This window comes from Phodopus roborovskii, unplaced genomic scaffold (genome assembly GCF_943737965.1).
Source record: "Phodopus roborovskii unplaced genomic scaffold, PHOROB, whole genome shotgun sequence".
Classification (NCBI taxonomy): Eukaryota; Metazoa; Chordata; class Mammalia; order Rodentia; family Cricetidae; genus Phodopus; species Phodopus roborovskii.
The window spans coordinates 7,577,755-7,595,561 of record NW_026126645.1 but is presented as its reverse complement, the minus strand read 5'-3'; the positions used below and the strand labels follow the sequence as shown (position 1 = coordinate 7,595,561).

At 47.6% G+C, this 17,807-nt stretch overlaps 1 protein-coding gene across 2 annotated transcripts; it reads right to left on the bottom strand.

The window, feature by feature from the left end:
- Positions 1 to 3,388: 3,388 nt before the first annotated feature.
- Agmat (agmatinase) lies at positions 3,389 to 17,346 on the bottom strand. Of its 2 annotated transcripts, XM_051173556.1 has the most exons (7): positions 17,063 to 17,346; positions 15,093 to 15,295; positions 10,782 to 10,830; positions 9,762 to 9,957; positions 7,672 to 7,851; positions 4,295 to 4,379; positions 3,392 to 3,630 (listed from the first exon to the last, which is right to left on the bottom strand). In XM_051173556.1, exons 1-7 carry the CDS (start codon positions 17,344 to 17,346, stop codon positions 3,557 to 3,559), a joined length of 1,071 nt encoding a protein of 356 aa, XP_051029513.1. In that variant the 3' UTR covers positions 3,392 to 3,556. The 2 variants fall into 2 exon arrangements, with proteins under 2 accessions (XP_051029514.1, XP_051029513.1); XM_051173557.1 differs by lacking the exon at positions 7,672 to 7,851 and having other exon boundaries at positions 3,389 to 3,630.
- Positions 17,347 to 17,807: the final 461 nt, after the last annotated feature.

The following is a 17,807-nucleotide window of genomic DNA, read 5'->3' as shown; positions in this document are numbered from 1 at the left end:
GGACCCTCACGAACCTGTCATGCAGGGTGGGTCACCTTCCCCCCCCCCCCTTCACAGGCTCCTGGCCCGGCCACTGCCACGCTTCTGCCAAGGCGCTCAGCAGAGGACAGCCTACCAGAGCTTCTAGGTCCTGCACCTTTGAAAGAGGCTTAGTTCTAAGAAATTTTACATGTGACTGTCTTCTGGGAGCAAGCATTGAGAAGCATATTTTGGGGGTATCCCCTACAACAGTTGGCCAGCATGGCTTTGAAAGGAAGCAGCTGAGCAGTGGGTGAGGATGCAGCCTTTACATTTGGTCTTCCCCTCCAAGAGAAGGGAGGGTTGAACACTGACCACAGTGGTAAAAGCCCTGTGATCCTTCCTGAGCGTCCCTTGTTCCCCATCCCTGTCCCCTCACTGCTCTCGTGTAAGCACCCTCATAGCCAGGGCAGAGTCTGCCTAGCCAGAAGCGCTGTAATGACTGAGCCGCTGACCTTCTTCCAGATGCCTTCCTGCCTCTGGATTTTAGAGTTTGAATACTAGGAGCCATAACCTGTGATCGTGTTCTCTGAGCGTAGATAAGCTGCTATAGAGCCAGTAGATTGCAGATGACGCCGGTTACTCCTGTCCTCCAAGAGCCAGGTGCAGGAGCCCTCCCTGCCTCGCTCGCTCTCGAGTAAAATGCCAGGCGTGTCTTTGTACCAAGGAACCTGACCTCTCTGACGATTGGTTTTGAACATTGTTGTCCCCAAAGTGCTGAATCTTCGAGTCGTCTCTTGACTGTGAGCTGAGACTTGTTCCAGACTCCTTTCCAGCAGGCAGCTAGCATCCTATTTCTGGCCTGTGTTTTTGGCTTCTCAGCTCAATTGTTTCCTCCTTCCCTTATAGCTGCTTCTGCTGCCAGATCAGACCCATCAAATCCAGCTTGCCTGGCTCCACGCACCTCAGGCTCAGGGCCGGATCATGTTCGCCCATTCAACATACCCTTTGTTTTTAGGGCCAAACCACAAGGGGAGTTTGGACAACTGTCACGCATGGTGTGTTCTACTGTCAAGCAAGTGCCCTTTTGTAAAATGAAAGGCACAAATCAGGGACAGAACATTCACTCAGTTAGTATTCTGTAATCATAATTGCTTTGAACCAAGCACCTCGGATCCTGACTACTTTAAACACTGAGCTCCAGTGGTAAGTGATAAACTGTCTGAGCCCAGGACCCTCTGTAGTTTTCAAAGAGTCTTTAGCTTTATTAAAAAGTAAAGAAATCACTGCCAGGCTTCATTCTTCCATCTGACCCTTAGAAGTACATGCTGACTCTCAACACTGCTTCTCATGCACCCGGCCCAGCTAGAAAGGGTGAAGGCAATCATTTGGCTCCTCGGTGCCCAGTCCTCAAAATGCCTTTCTGGAGGCTGAGGGTGTGCTAGGGGATAGAACACTTGCCTAGCATTTGCAAAGCCTGAGTTCCACCCCCAGTATCACATACACAGACGTGTTTGCTTTGGGGTTTTGTTTTTTTTTCTTTATTTTTATTTTATGGGTCTCCTCTTGTGAGTATGTTTTAACTCACTGATAACTTTCCATTTCTGGAACTGATAAAGTTCTTTGACATGTAATTTCTGAAAACCAAAAACTCCCCAGATATTTGTTCTTTTTTCAAAACTGTACCAAGAGGATAAAAGGCCCTTCCATTGGGGGTGATAGAAGGGAGTGGTAATGAGATTAATGCTTTTCCTGACAAATTTGAGTCCAGAATCCCTGCAGATCTAATGGAGGGGGTGAGAGCTTTGGCTTGGTTGCTTGCTTGCTTTAAGACAGGGTCTCACTACGTAACCCAGGCTGGCCTCCATCTCGAGGCCTTCCTTCCTCAGCCTCCCAAGTACTGAGGTTACAGGTGTGCACCACGAGTCTGCCTTTGACAGATACAAGCTTTTCTTCCTGAATGTTATTTTCATGAATTGTTTATTTTTTTGTGTCAAATAAGAGCTACTTTTATGCTCAACCAAATGCCAAGGTTTCTCATGCTAATGAATGTCATATCACAAGACCCAGTTTCAGTTATAGTGTACTGCCATGCCATTTGAGGAGGTGAGTGTCTGCTTGAGACAGCCAGCCCGTGAATCGTGTTTGCTAGATGCAGTGTAGTAGCCTCCTCTGTCGGTCTATGTGGAAGACCTTCTTCCTGCCACTCGGGACTGGCTGCTGTTTGTCTAACCCAGAGTTGATAGGCTGCCTCGAGGCATTGCAGAAACAGGCAGCTCTCCCTGTCACCTGCTACCACCCAACAGAATTCGCATGTTGTTTTCAGATGGGCTAGTCTCCTGATTCCCAGACTTTTATCTAGTACTAATTCATTTTCAGCCACTTAATAATAATAAACTGGATGTGGCCCACTTGCTTTGCCTGGCTAGGGACTGGAAGCACTCAGCCTCTGTTCAGTTTGCAAAGTAGAGTTCCATACTAGGGCTGGAGTTCAATGGGAATGCATTTGCCTAGTGTGTATAAGCCCCCCAAGTTTGATCCCCAGTGATGAGGGAGGAAATTAGGTAGAATCCCTTAAATATTGTTGCAAGGAGCCAGATGTGGTGGTACATGCCTGTAATCCCAGCACTCAGGAAGCAGAGGCAGGAGGATCAGGAGCTGAGGTCATCCTCAGCATGAGCAGGTGAAACCAGCTTGAGCTATGAGGCCTTGTCTCAAAAGACAAAGAAAACTTCTTAAGCAAGTGCTCCCAGGCTGTGGTGTTACATACAGTGGTTAGAACACTTACATTGATCCTATTTACCACAAAATAAACAAACAAGTAAACAGTTGAGTAAGTAGAGGACTTCCACGTATGCAGTGCTGAATCTGCCAGTTTAGCCTGTTAGGAAAGATGATGCACCAGGGAGACACGGACCTGAGAGGGAGGTGAATATTTTGCACTTTTGATACTATTAAGAACAAATAACTTATTTGGCAAATTGTGTCTTTTTATGTTTATGTTTTTACTTTTCAGTTTTGTTTTTGTATTGTGAACAGGCACTAAAGCTAATGTTATTTTGTTTTAAAAATCTTACGGACTGGAAACAAATAAACTATTTTAATGTGTGACGGCCCTGGGGCACCTCTGGAACTGCAAGATGATTTTATCACATCATGGACACATCATTGTCACTGCATGTCACTGGCTTTCAGGCACAGCAGGCCTGGGAGATGGCTTGAAAAAACCAAAGGAAAAAAGGGTTCATCAGTTGAGAGCGCTTACCATTGCAGAGGACATGGGCTGGATTCCCAGCGCCCACTAGTGGCTCACAGCTGCCTGTAACTCCAGTTCCAAGGGACCCTACACCCCCTTCCGAACTCTACAGACTCCTGTACACATGTGGTACACATACATGTACTGAGGCACACACATAAAATTAAATTTTTAATGTTAAAAGGGAGAGAAACATGAGCTGTTTGGGTTAGTGCTCTGAATCGTCCTTTTTGCAGCCAGTGGTGACTCTTCACAGACAGCTTTTCTTAGTTCTTGCTCTGCTTGCTGAAATGTCCGTAAGGCTTTGTCATGACAGCCTGTTTTGTCTTGAAGAACACAGACTCAGACAGTTGTCACTTTGGGGAGAGCACACAGCATCTCAAACATCAGGTTAGCTGCTAGGAGGGCCGTGTTGCCTAGGAAGGAGGAAGGAACTCGGTGAAGATGGGTGAAGATGGCCCATGCCTCCCTGAAGCCCAGTCTGCAGGACCCTTGCCTGCTGGCCTTCCCAGAGCCCTGGCTTCTGAACCCGCGGTGCCGTCTGCCTGTGGAGGTGCCTTTCAGTCTTCACCACACATCATCTGGAGATGGTCTGAGAATACTGATGGCAGGTGCTGCTCATAGCCCACCCTCAGGCCAGGAGGCCTAACTGGAAGGTTGTTGTATTTGTTTGTTTTTCATTTTTCCTTCCAGTTAGAATTAGTGGGATGACCTCTGCTTTGCCTAGGTGTCAGCTGTAACAACTCCCTTCTGTATGTAAAACGTGTTTAAATACACTTTTCAGTGAAACATCAAAGGGAGAAGATATAACTGAGCCGGCCTGTCACAAAAACAGCAGACTGTTGGTTCTCTCTTAACTAATAACATCTGGCACCTCCCAGGGGTCTTGTTTGGTTCGTTAGCTCATGCTTGTCACATTTGTGGTAGCAGGCCCCTCTCTCCACAGCTGGACATAATCCACAGGGTGCCCTCTCTCTCCATAGCTAGACAGGGTGCCCGGGGTAAACATGGAGACCTCAGTCACTAGGTGAACCTAACTCAAGCTGCCAGCTGCATGCGGGTCATTCTTCCGCTACTCACCTGAGAGATCGTACGGTGGGGATACCTCCACAAGATCGCAGCCCACCACATTCAGGCCTTGGCAGCCGCGGATGATCTCCAGGGCCTGTCCAAGGTGGAAGTGACAGTCATCTCCAGTGAAAAGCATCGGACAGAGGCATGGACACCCACCCCTGACCAAGACTAGCGCTCACTACAGCCACGGTGGTATGCTTCCCAGGGACACACCCAGTCCCTCTCCTCAGGGCTTCATGGAAGAGCCAAGTGAGCCATTCATGTGTCAAGAGCCTTGAGACAAGCAGCCTGCAGGAGACAGCCTGAGTGGGGAAAGGCTCCCTGAAATACAAACACTTCGAGGGACTGGCAAAAGAGATGACTAAGCCCTATGGGCAAAGACACAGCCTATAGCACAAGTAGATGGATATAACCCAAGGTGACATTAAGAAACAGGTACAAAGGCAGAGGGTTTAGGATTGCTCCAGAAATGCTTCTGATAGGACGGAATGGCTGTGAGAGACGCAGTTATGAGCATCCTCCTTTCTTGAAAGATGCTTGCAATTCACTCACACCTTGGACGACCTGCCACTCATACCCTGGGCTCCAAGGACAAGGCAGTAGACAGTGGAAAGGCCCTGCTCTGTCCCTTATGGATCTCAGTGTAGCTTATCAGGCTTGACTCCGAAATGTTCCAGCCACCTGGAGCCAGTCTCCATGTGTATACTTAACTAAGCAGCTTGTTTGGGAGCTGGGAACAGCATAAAGAGCTCTGTTCATGCTAAGCATGTGTGCCACTACGGAGCTACACTACCAGTCCCAAAGTTCAGTGTTCTTAAGAGGGGACACTACAAAACAATCCCCATGAATTGACTATGAACGAACCAGAGGCAGAAAACATAATCAAGGATTCTCAGAGCCTTCGGGATGGTCCCATAGCTCAGGGGTAGAGCATTAACTTGGTATGTGTGAGGCCTGGGTTTCATCACTAGCTACAAGACAAGAAGTTAGAAAACCACAAACAAGCTCAAATTGGTGCCTGTCCATTGAGTACCCAAAACTATACAGTCAGCCCTGACAATACTCAGGCCTACCCAACTTCATGACACCATGACACACGTTATGGTCTTTTTTTTTTTTTAATCTCAATGTTTTGTTTGTTTTGGGGGCGTTTTGGGATTCTTAGGGAGGCGGTTTTTTGTTTTTTCGAAACAGTTTCTCTGTAGCTTTGGAGACTGTCCTACAACTTGCTCAATAGACCAGGCTGGCCTCGAACTCACAGAGCCCCCACCTGCCTCCCGAGTGCCGGGATTAAAAGGTATGTGCCAATACTGCCTGGCTTTAATCTCAATGCTTTAAGTAAGTTTAGTTTTGGGCGCTATCCACAGCTATCCTTAGCCAAATGGGACAGGCAACCCTTAGGCCATAGGTTGGGCACATCCAGGTTCTGTGTCTTTCAAATCCTACCCTGGTGGTGCAAGCCCGTAGTCCAGCACTCAGAAATCAAGTGAGAGGTCTGCTTGAGCTATATAATTCAAGGCAAGCCTGAACCCTGCAGCCCTGGGTAAGCTAGCCAGGGGAAATGCTGGAGAGCTCGCCCAGGTGGTAAGGATGCAGGAGAGCCAGCAGGCTACCACCCAGGTCCCGAGACCAGGCTACCACTTGGCCCACCCCAACAGTCACCCTATCTGTGAACTACAGGAGCACCTGAAGGGGCAGATCCTGCAGATCCAAAGCTGCAGGGTCTGCACAATACAGAGCCACAACAGATACCCAAGAGAAGTCCCAGTGAGGATCCAGTATTGACAGTGTAGTAGAAGCCAGAGGGCTTGAACCAGACCAATGACTCATTGCAATGAACATTTTCAAGTACAGATGTATGGACTAAAGGGTATACATACTGTGTGACTCACTGGGACAAACTATGGCTTCCACGATGAGTTGTTTTGTTTTTTGGGGGTTTTTTTGGCGAGAGAGGGAGGGGGTTGCTTTGTTTTGTCTTTTTTTGTGGGTAGGTTGCAAGAGCAGAGGGCAGATATGACAGGGAGATAAGTGGGATTGGGGTACATGGTGTGAAATTAGCAATCAATAAAAAATTCAGAAATAAAATACACCTTCTAGCTGGTGGGAGCACAAACTTGTCAGCACTGTGGAAATCAGTATTCTTAGAAAATTAGGAATCAGTCTATCTCAAGACCCTGCAATATCACTTATGGGCATCCACCTAAAAGAGGCACACTCACACCACAAGGACATTTGTTCAACTATGTTCATAGCAACATTATTCATAATAGTCAGAACTTGGAAACAATCTAGATACTCCTCAACTGAAGAATGGTTAAAGAAAATGTGGTACATTTATACAATGGAGTACTACTCAATGGTAAGAAACAATAACATCTTTAAATTTGCAAGCAAATGGACAGAACTAGAAAAAAAACATCTTGAGTGAGGTAACCCAGATCTAGAAAGACAAATATAGTATGTACTCACTCATTAGTGGATAACAGGCATAAATCAAAAGATACCCAGCCTACACTCCACAACAACCCCAGAGAAGCTAGATCCCTCTTTCAGAAACATGGAAGTAGATGCAGAAATCCACAACTAACCATTAGGTCAAGCTCCTGGAGTACAATTGAAATGATGGAGGAGCGATAATATGAACAAAGGAGTCGAGATGATGATGGGGAAACCCACACAGTCAGCTGACCCAAGCAAGCGAGAGATTGATGACTCTGAACTGTCAACTGGAGAACTGGCATAGGACTGAATTAGGACGCCTGGATACCGGTGACAGTGGTGTGGCTTGGGCAGTATAAGAGACCAATGGCAGTGGGACCAAGATCTAACTATAATGCACAAACTGACTTTGTGGAGCCCATTCTCTATGGAGAGACACCTTACTCAGCCGAGGCACGGGAGGGAGGGACACCTTGGTCCTGCCTCAATGAGGTGATGGGACAGATTAGTTGACATCCTAGAGGAGGCCTTACCCTCACTAAGGAGTGAATGGGAGGTAGGATGGGGGAAGGAGAGGAGAGCAGGAAGAGAAGAGGAAGGGGGAACTTGGAATGGAATGTAAAACAAAAAAATGTTTTAAAAAGCAAAAAAGAAATACATCATCTAGAGCTGGGAAGATGGCTCAACAGTAAAGAGAGGTTATTGCTTTTGCAGAGAATCCAAGTTTGGTTCCCAGCATCCACATTAGGTGTGTTTACAGCCACCTGTAAATCCAACTCTAGAAGGATCCAGTGTTCTTTCTAGCCTCTATGGGAACCTGTACACACATGCCTGTACACACACACACACACACACACACACCACAGAACCATGGACAAGGTGGGCAACACATACATTAAAAGAATATCCACCCTGGAAATTCACTGAGCAAACCCACTTACCTGACTAGGGGTAAGCCCAGCAACTTCCGGTGCCCCTGTTCCCGGGGCATAGGCAGGATCCAAGGCATCTATGCCAAAGCTGATGTAAAGAGGCTTGCCCTCCATCTGTTGCCTGATCTCTGCCATCAGGGGAACCAATGACTTCATCCAGCAGTCTTCAGCCAGGACCACACGGAAGCCCTGAGGACGGGAGAACCAGAGAGCTGCAGATCATAGCTGACCTCGTACGGCTTCTCACACGCAGACGACCACATCTGATCTCCACTGCCATGAGGGGAACCATGGTCCCCACTCTACTGATAAACTGGGGAGCAAGGTCAAAGCTGACCTCAGTGTCAGGATCAGAAAAGAGCTTAGCTAAAACCAAGGGTGAAAAACTTGGTCATTTAAGCCTCTAGGACAGTGGTTGTCAACCTCCCATAATGCTGAGACCCTACCATAACATTATTTTCATTGCCACTTCACAACTGTGCTTTTGCTACTGTTATAAATTGTAATGTAAAGATCTGATACATAGGGCTATCTGATATGTGACCTGTGAGAAGGTTGCTTGAAAGGAGTCATGACTCAAAGGATTCTTGTAAATTCCAGGGAGCCAAGTTGGACCCACCCAAACAGGTCAGATTCACTCCAGATAAATATTATTCAATCTGGGACTCCCCTCCCTCCTCTTGGGACCCCCTTGGGAACCTCTCCCTCATCTTATGATCCTCCTAGAAAAAATTCTAGATGCTTCTTCTGGACCATTGGCCTTGACACATCCTAAAATCAAGGGACTGGGTGGTTGAGACAGCTCACCTAGAGTGAGAACCCTTGGTCCCAAGCCTAATGACCTGAGCTCAATCCCCAAGACCCACAAAGCAGAAGGGAACCAACTCCACAACTTGTCCTCATATTCATGCCTCGGCACTTACACACACACATACAATAAATAAATGTAATTGAAAGTAATGGGACATAGTTTGGCATGGTGGCACATGCCTTTAATCCCAGCTTTTGGGAGGCAGAGGCAGGTGTATATCTGATTTCGAGGCCAGCTTGGTCTAGGAAATGAGTTCCAGTACAACCACAGCTGTTACACAGAGAAACCCTGTCTTAATCCTGTCTTGAAAAAGAAAAAGAAGGACCAGATGTGGTAACGCACGCCTTTAATCCCAGCACTCATAGGCAGAGGCAGGTGGATCTCTGTGAGTTCAAAGCTAGTCTGGTTTACAAAGTGACTTCCAGAACAACCGGAGATACATCGTGAGACCCTGTCTCAAAAGAAGGAAGGGACTGGGGTGTTTCTGTGGGAGCCTTGCCCTGTGTTCAGACCAGAGCCTTCCATCTGCTGGGTGTTATGGTAAACACGAGGAGTGTCGGGCCTAGGCTCAGGTTCACACCTCCAAGTCTTCTAAGCCAGCAACCTCTAAGGGATTAACTTTCTGCTTCATTCTACTGTGCAGTAGAAGGCTGTTCTTGCCTCATTAATGTCTGTCTGAGCCAGGCACAGTGGCTCTCACCTGTAATTCCAATATCTCAGGAGGCTGAGGCAGGAGGATCACCATGAGTTGCAGGCCAGCCTAGGCTACAAAATAAGACCTTGTATCAAAACAAAACAAAAACATAAATCAACAACCAAGTCTCACTACCCTTGCCACATGACTCTTGATTCAGACTCGGCTTTTCATCTCTGCTTGCTTTTCTCATCTTTGTGAGGGGGGGGCAGCGGAAACACAGGCATGCATATGTCATGGTTGGTGGGTGTGTGGTACATGTGTGCAGGTTGGTCAGAAGACAAGCTTCTTCCCTTCCACCCTGTGGGACCCAGGGATCCAATTCAGGCCATCAGACTCAGTGGCAAGTGCCTTTACTTGATGAGCCATTGTGCCAGGCCATTTTTGGCTTTGTCCTCAAAGGAGGTCCCATGTAGCCCAGGCTAGCCCGGAACTCAATATGAAGCTGAGAATGATGTTGGATTCTTGATCCTTGGAGACTGCCACATCTGGCCCCAGCCCTACTTTCTGAACTTCAGTAAAGCCGCTGGGAATCCCTCTTCGACAACAGAGAAGATACTTTGGGGGAAGAGAGGAGGACTTCCAGTCCATCACCTGGCTCCGACTGTATCTGTAGGGATCCAAAGTCACGGAAGAGCCCCGGATGCCGATCTGCACCACCCGCTTACAGTCCAGCAGTCCGTCATCCACGCTTCGGCGGAAAGCTGTCCGATGATAGACCTTCTCCCCTAGCGTTTTGTCGGCTGTGTTGGTGTGGGCACCCACGTGCACTAGACCCACAGGGCCATGCCTGATGACAAAACAGCACTTCAGAAGTCAGAGTTCAAGGATACAGACGTCGGCTACCAGCTTTACGTCCCTCTTTTGTGTTCAGCTCACTTAGCATCCTGAGGAAACCGGGTAGAAGCAGATATGACTGGCCTGCCACCCAGAACTTCAGAGAGAAGGACAATGACACAGGATGAAACTCAGCCTGAACCAGGAACCAGAGTCACCTTTCCTACAGCTAAGGCACCGACAGGATGCTCTCCCCCTGCTCCTCTCCATCAGCTCTTCCAGACACCCCAAATAACACAGTCCACACTAGTGGGAGACTAGGACAGCTTGAGACAAGACTGACTCCACCCACCCCAGTCAGGATGCCACACACATGCCTTCCCCGAAACAGATTCTGAAGTTCCCACATACCATCTTCCTCCAACTAAATCAGCCAAAGTTGACCAATAGGTGTAGACTTCCATCTACTGAAAAATTTAGTTTTTGTTGTCTAGGCAAGGAGGGAGTCTATGAGGGGGAAACAGCCGCCCCCCACACACACGTCAATATTTGAATTTGGCTAACAATGCAAAACAGACAAAAGGTAGCTGGGGTTGTATTTCTCACTAGGGATTCATTTTCCAAATCAGAGTCCAACTGAAACTGCAGAGTGTGTACCACAGCAGACATAGGCCAAGGGAAAGGGCTTGACTGACAGACAGCCTTAGTTTTGAACCAAAGAAACAACTCAGTGGGGAATCCCCAATCACCCCTCCATCTGAGGCCACAGTGGTCACTTGATGCCACCTAGTTGCAACTGGACCTTAGCTCCCAAATGCTGAAACCTTAGGGACTTACTTTTTTGCCACGGCTTGCAGTATGGGATATGTGATTGTGTGGTCTCCGCCTGCACAGAGAGAACAGCACAGCACACATCTACAAATGGAGTGCACCAGTCCCAAAGTCACCCAATGCCGCCACCATTTCAGGTACACCGTAGAACTGTATCCACAGCTAAATGAGCGTTGGAGTCATTTTTAAAGGAAAACGCCTTCCCCCCATTATTAGAGAGAGACTGCATGGAGCTGGAGGGACGGTTATGATATGTATTGCTCATAACTCGTGTTAGCTCACACACCACCTATAACTCCAGCTCCAGGGGACCCCACCGTTGGCCTTCACCAACACCTGTACGCACTGGCACATTCCCACACTCAGACACATAATTCATTGCATAAATCAAAGCTTGTGAGTTTTTCTAAAACACAGCTCTGTCCTACAGACCTCCCTGTGATGGTGTGTGTGAAGGCCCTGCGGTAGTATGAACAGCCTCTGCCTACACTGCCCGATACGAGATAAATAGCAGAGGCACTGAAGACCTTATTTTCCATTGGTTTTAGTTCTTACTTGTGTGTGTGTGTGTGTGTGCGCACACACACGCGCGCGCGCGCGCGCGCTGTGGAACAATCCTTTTCTACACTATAAATATGTATTACTCTCACTAGCTAATAAAAAGCAGATTGGCCGATAGCTGGGCAGGAAAAGATTGAGTGCTAGAGCCAGACTAGGAGAATTCTGGGAAGGAGAAGGGCAGAGTCAGGGCGTTGATGGCAGATGTGGAGACAGCAGATGAATGTGACATGTTAATGAAGGTACTACCACACGGCAGAGCATTAATGAGGAATATGGGTTAACTTAAAGTGTAAGAGTTAGCTAGTAATAAGCCTGAGCTATTGGCCAAGCATTTATAATTCATATTCAGCCTCCGTATTGGTTATTTGGGAACAGGCAGTTGGTAGAGAAGCATCCAACTACATCTGCATGATGTGTATGACTGATGGCCTATGTATGGAGATCAGAGGACCACTTGGAAGAGTCAGTTCCCTCCTACCCTAATGTTCCAGGGATCAAATTCAGGTCATCTGGCTTGCATGGCAAGCACTTTTACACAATGAGCCATCTTTATGGCTCAAATATTTTTTAATGTTTTTGTTAGCCGGGCATTGGTGGAGCACACCTTTAATCCCAGCACTCAGGAGGCAGGGGGATCTCTGTGAGTTCGAGGCCAGCCTGGTCTACATAGCTAGTTCCAGGACAGGCTGCAAAGCAATACAGAGAAACCCTATCTTGAAAAACCCAAAAAAGAAAAGATTTACTTATATTTTTATGTGTTTGAGTGTTTTGTTTGTGTGTGTGTCTCTGTATGGCGCTTATGCCTTGTTGCCGTCAGAAGTCAGAAGAGGGCATTGGCTCCCCTGGAACTGGAGTTACAGATGACTGTGAGCTGCCATGTGGGTGCTGGGACTTGAATCTGAGTCCTGTACAAGAACTGCAGGATTCCTAAGTAGGAACCATCTCTCCAGCCCCATACTCCAATTCATACTACATTCTTTTGTTTATTCACTTACTAATTTTCTGCACTGGGGATTGAACTCAGAGCCTCACGCTCAGCAAGGGCTCTGCCACATTCATCTCATCTTCTTTAGGAAATAATTTTGAGGACCGGCTGACATGGGTGCTGGGAATTGAACTCAAGTCAATAGGAGAACAGCATTAGCTCTTAACCACAGAGACCTTTCCAGACTCATACAGAAAGTGTTTTGATCATATTCATCTCCCATTCCCCTTGCAACCCTCCTGTCCAACACATCTTCCTCTTATCTTTGTGCCTTTTTTTTTTTTTCCCTTTCACTGAGTCTTTCTCCCCCCTGGGCATCAGGCCCAGGAACTCCATTTCCTCAAATTCTTGGGGCTGGACAAAAGCCAGTGTTCCTCAGGAACTTGTGAAACTGGTTCCCCTCTACCAAAGGAGCGGTTTCTCTTATCACTGGCAGAAGGGACAAATGGCTGTCTCTGGTGCCTATTAGCATATCAGAGCACAAGCTGGCCTCCATGATCCCTCAGCATCACAGATACCTGCCTCCTATATATTTCTGAGTCCGTGCTGGCATCCTAGCTCTTCTCAGCTAATTCCCTGCCCCAAACTTCTCCAACTCATGGGCTTCCCTCCACCCAGCTCCGCGTTCTCCTTATAACTGCTATGTCTTTGGCTACACTCTTCTTTTTTGCTCACTCTCTAGGGCCTCCTCTTTCCTTCTCTCTCTCTTGATTCCCTCCTCCCTATCTTTCTGCAGGCTGCCTTCAGTCTACTTCTTTTTATCTCCGCTCTGAACTCTTCCAGAGGTTTCTGGCTGTTCTCTCTCTCTTATCTACAATAAAAACCTTCCCCTAACCCATACCATGGAGCTGTCATGTCATCGGTCTATACATTTAGTGTTGTTTGTGCTATCTAGGTATGAAGTTATGGTGTTATTTGCCAGTACTGTCTTTCTACTTATTTATTTGTTCGTTTTTTAAAATCCTGTGACAGGGTGTCACTAAGTTGCCCAGGCTAGACTTGAGTCCAGTCTAGCTTTGAACTTGTGCTCCCCTTGCCTTAGTATCAGGAGTAGCTGGGAAGACAGACCACCCTATTGAGCAGGACAGCTCAAGGGCAAGTATTGATAGTTATTGATAGTAACCATAGCTGAGTTTTATTGAATCTTTGTGTATTCAAAGCACAATATTGAGCTTGCTAACTACAGTCCTGCCCACAGTGCAGTGAGATAGGCATTGTCACTCTACCTGTTGATAGATAAAAACCAAACCTAACAACACCGACTGCGAAGCAGATTGTGAGAGCTGGGTCGAGATGTCAAAAACTGGCATCCTGAAGCCATCTTTCTGGTAACTAAGCCATTCAAATTGACAGAAATAAATGGGGATGTTTAAAAACAAAAACAAGCTGGTGAGATGGCTCAGTGATTAAGAGCACTGGCTGCTCTTCCAGAGGACCCAGGTTCAATTCCCAGCACTCACATGGTGGCTGGCAACTGTCTGTAACTCCAGTTCCAGGGAATCTGACACAATGAATGAATGAATGAATGAATGAATGAATGAATGAATGAACAAACACCGTTCACATTGTTTCAATGTGACAGAGAGGAAATAGTGGGCCACTGCCCGATAGATTGATGCAAATTCTGACCAGTTCAGATATATCCTCTGGAGTGCAGACAAGATGGCTCAGAGGATAAAGGTGTTTGTTGCCAAGCCTGATTACCAGTGTTTGATCCCCAGGACTCACATGTTGAAAGGAGAGAACAGACTCCCAAAAGTTGGATTCTTATCTTCATATATGCATACACATGTGTGTGCATGAACACACACTAAATAAATGCAAGAAAAAAAATGAAAGAAGGAGCTGGGTGGTAGTGGCACACACCTTTAAGCCCAGCACACAGGAGGCAGAGGCAGGCAGATCTCTGTGAGTTCGAGGCTAGCCTGGTCTATAGAGTGAGTTCCAAGACAGCCAGAGCTACACAGAGAAACCCTGTCTCGAAAAAGGGGGGAGAAAAAAAGGAAAGGAAAAAAAAAGAACAAAAGAAAGACCTTCATGTAGTTCTCATAGCCACTAAAAATATTTTTGTCTGTCAAGTTGGGAAGCTGCACTTGAGCTGCTGTTGATAGCCATCTCCAGGTCTGAGAGCATAGGGAAGAGGTGGGTGACAGACCTGAGATGATAGAGGGCTGGGAAGAGGTGGGTGACATACATGCAGGGGTAGAACATTTAACAAACTATAGAAATGATCCCTGAAAGCATAGTCTTGGGGTAGAACATTTAAAAGAAGGGAAAAAAGTCACAACTTAATTAAATAAGGTCAATACTATTTTGAAATTGTAGTTTTTTTTTTTGGAAAATCAAAATCAACGCAAAAAGAAATTCTTGGATGAACAACAACAAAACCAGTAACACCAATTCTCCTAGTTAAACTGGGGCTTGAAGCAAAGGCAGGGAATAGGTTACTTATCCTAATTTGTCGATTTTAACTATTGATTTTTTTTTCTGCCCTAAGGCAAATGCCTCACTGGCCTTGTCCTAGTTAACCCCACCCCCACCCCACCCCAGACTGGGTCTTACTCTGTTAGCCTTCCTGCCAGGTCTCCCAAAATATTAAATATCCTCTCCCCTGGGGTTAAAACGAGTGACCTGGAATGTTCACTTTCCTTCTGTGTCCATCTTCACAGCAGCTGCCCCTGGAGAACTGCTGCTCATGGGCTTATATTGAATAACCACCCTACCCAGACTACCATGAAAAAGCTACGTTTGCCCTTGCTGGCAGCCATTACCCAAGGTCAGAGGAATGCAGCCGGCTTCCAAGACGTTCTGATAGACCTCTCGAATTAGCCGGCAGCTGTCCTGGAGGTTGTAAAGATTGACATTCACATTGCCTAGATCTGCAACCTTGAGGGACTGGAAGGGGAGGGCTCCCGTGCTGGGATTGACAGCCCCCAGCATCCCCGATTCCTCCCGGATGCGATGGGGTCCAAATCTGGAGAAGAAGAATCATTTACGTGTCAGCTGCTGCTGCTGCTGCAGAGCTCTGAAGGCTGGCTGCACCTGAATGGCGCTTCTCTGTTTCCTGACATTTGGGACTCTGGGCTGTGGGACAGTCTGTAACCACTAGCAATCATAAGTGCCTCTTCCTCCAAACCTGCGCCAAGTAAAAAATATGTCTGGATGTTAGCAGACATTACCACTGGGCCCCACCGAGAGCCATTCATCTATGTATATTTGGAGGCGTTTTTGACCTTTTTTGAATTTTATTCTTTGTTTAACAGGGTCGTGCTATGTTGCCCAAGCTGGCACAAAACTCGCTGTGTAGCCCAAGATCACCTCAAATTCCCAATCTTCCCGCCTCAGCCTCCTGAGAGCTGTGATTGCCAGTGCATGACCATTGCCAGTACGCATGACCATGGTTTTCTACCACCGTTAACACAGTATCTGAGGGTGATTTAGTTGTTTATCTCAGTACAAGAATGGGTCAGTCAGTAAAGCACATGGAAGGACCCAGGTTTGATCTCCAGAACCCATATATAACTGCCAGGTGTGGTGGCACCTACTTGGAATCCCAGCACTGGGGAATCAGGACAGGAGGGTCAGTAGGAGTTCCCTGGTCCACCATTCTAGACTACTCAGTGAACTCATGGTCAGTGAGAGACCCTGTCAGGAATGAGGTGGACCGGGATACTGAAGATGACTCGCGGCTGTCTTCCGGTCCCTACCCACATGATGCATACGGGCACACATATGAAATAACCATTTGTGTAAGGAGCTAGAGAGACGGCTCATGAGTTAGGAACACTGGCTGCTCTTACAGATGATCTGGGTTTAGTTTCCAGCACCGGCATGGCAGCTCACAACTTTCCAGTTCTTGGGGGACTCATCACTGTCCCCCTCTATCTACTCAGCACCAGGCAGAGATGTGGTGCACACATATTCACGTAGACAAAAACATATGTATGCATAAAATAAAAATAAATACTTTTAAAAATTAAGTGCCAGCATGAGACACAGTCTCCACTTTGTTCTTTGCCTGTTTGTCTTTTCCTTGCTGGGCTTCATCACTCAGACACACCCCTCCATCTCTAGACTCAAGAGCCCACCCACCACCAATTCATTAAGTAGCATTAGACAATTCCTTAACCCAAGTTTCTGTTTCCTGATCTTTAAAAGAATGAAGCTGTCATTTATGTCACGGTGTGGTTGTAAGAGTTAAACAAGGTCAACTTTGCAAAATACCCTGGGATCGTTGACATTTAATAAATGGCAGCTCTTAAAATTCAGACAGATACAGTCAGATGTAATGAGCTGAAGTTGAAACTGCTGATGCTTGCTAATTAAGAAAATAGATTTTATGTCTCTTTTACTTTGATAGCTAGGGGTTTGGAGAAGGGACGAGCAACATCTATTCTCAAACCAGTGGCTCCTGGGATGGAATTAGGTATGTGCACCTACCATCCCAGCAAGGCTGGGGTTCTAGAAACCCTCCTGGCCTGCTAATGCAGCCCAGGCTGGCCTCTCTGAGCAGCCTTGGTTTCCTGAGGTTACAGGAGTGCACAGACACCTTTCTTGACCACTGATGACCCTGGTATGTCAGGGCTGGCCTTCCAACCCTGTGTTTAGCCTTGGTGTTGCTTGTTGAAGGAGGAGGGAGTCACCCTCCCTGATCCCACAATGGCCTGGGTGAAAAGCTGCCAGCCCGAGCGCCTCTACACTCCCAACCATGTGTCCGCAGCCCCGGTGCTTCCGGCCTTACCTTGCCCCAGGCCGGTTGGAGGTCCCAGTGTCCAGAGGCACACCGATGAAGGCAGCGTCCAGCCCTTCTGGGGAGGACTGCAAGCGCAGGTGCATCATAGAGCAGATGCCCACCAGCTGTACCAGTGACTCAGAGCTGGAGGACTGGTGACGCCGGGCACCTGCGGCATCTGAAACCTGGAGAATCCTGGGTTGCCCAGGACAGAGGAGCCCCACAGAGGGATGCCACGTGGCCACTCGGGATCCCAGGCCCCGGGCACAACTGGACATGAGCAGCCGTAGCATGCTGCCTATTGAGGAGCCCAACCCAGCCGGTGTGCCAGCCCCCAGTTGCCGGACTCAAAGGTCACAGATACCCTGGGATCAAAGAGGCAGGTAGGGCCCCAAGACCCGAGCATTTCTCCACCTGCCCCACTCCGGACTTCAGCCCCTGTATGGATTGGTCAATAAGCCAGACCGTGGCTACCCATTCATGCTCACCTGCCCCGCCCCAGGTTTGTCATTGCAAGGGGCCTGCCAACACCTGACCTTTGGCTGTCTCTCCTATTCAGAGTAAATTTTGTTTGTTGTTATTGTGTTGGTTTGTTAGTGCATGCCTTTAATCCCAGCACTCAGGGGGCAGACACCCTCGGATTTCTATGAGTTTGAGGCCAGCCTGGTCTACAGAGCTAGTTCCAGGACAGCTAGTGCTACACAGAGAAACCCTGTCTGGAAATTATTGTTGTTTTAAGACAGGGGCTCATGTT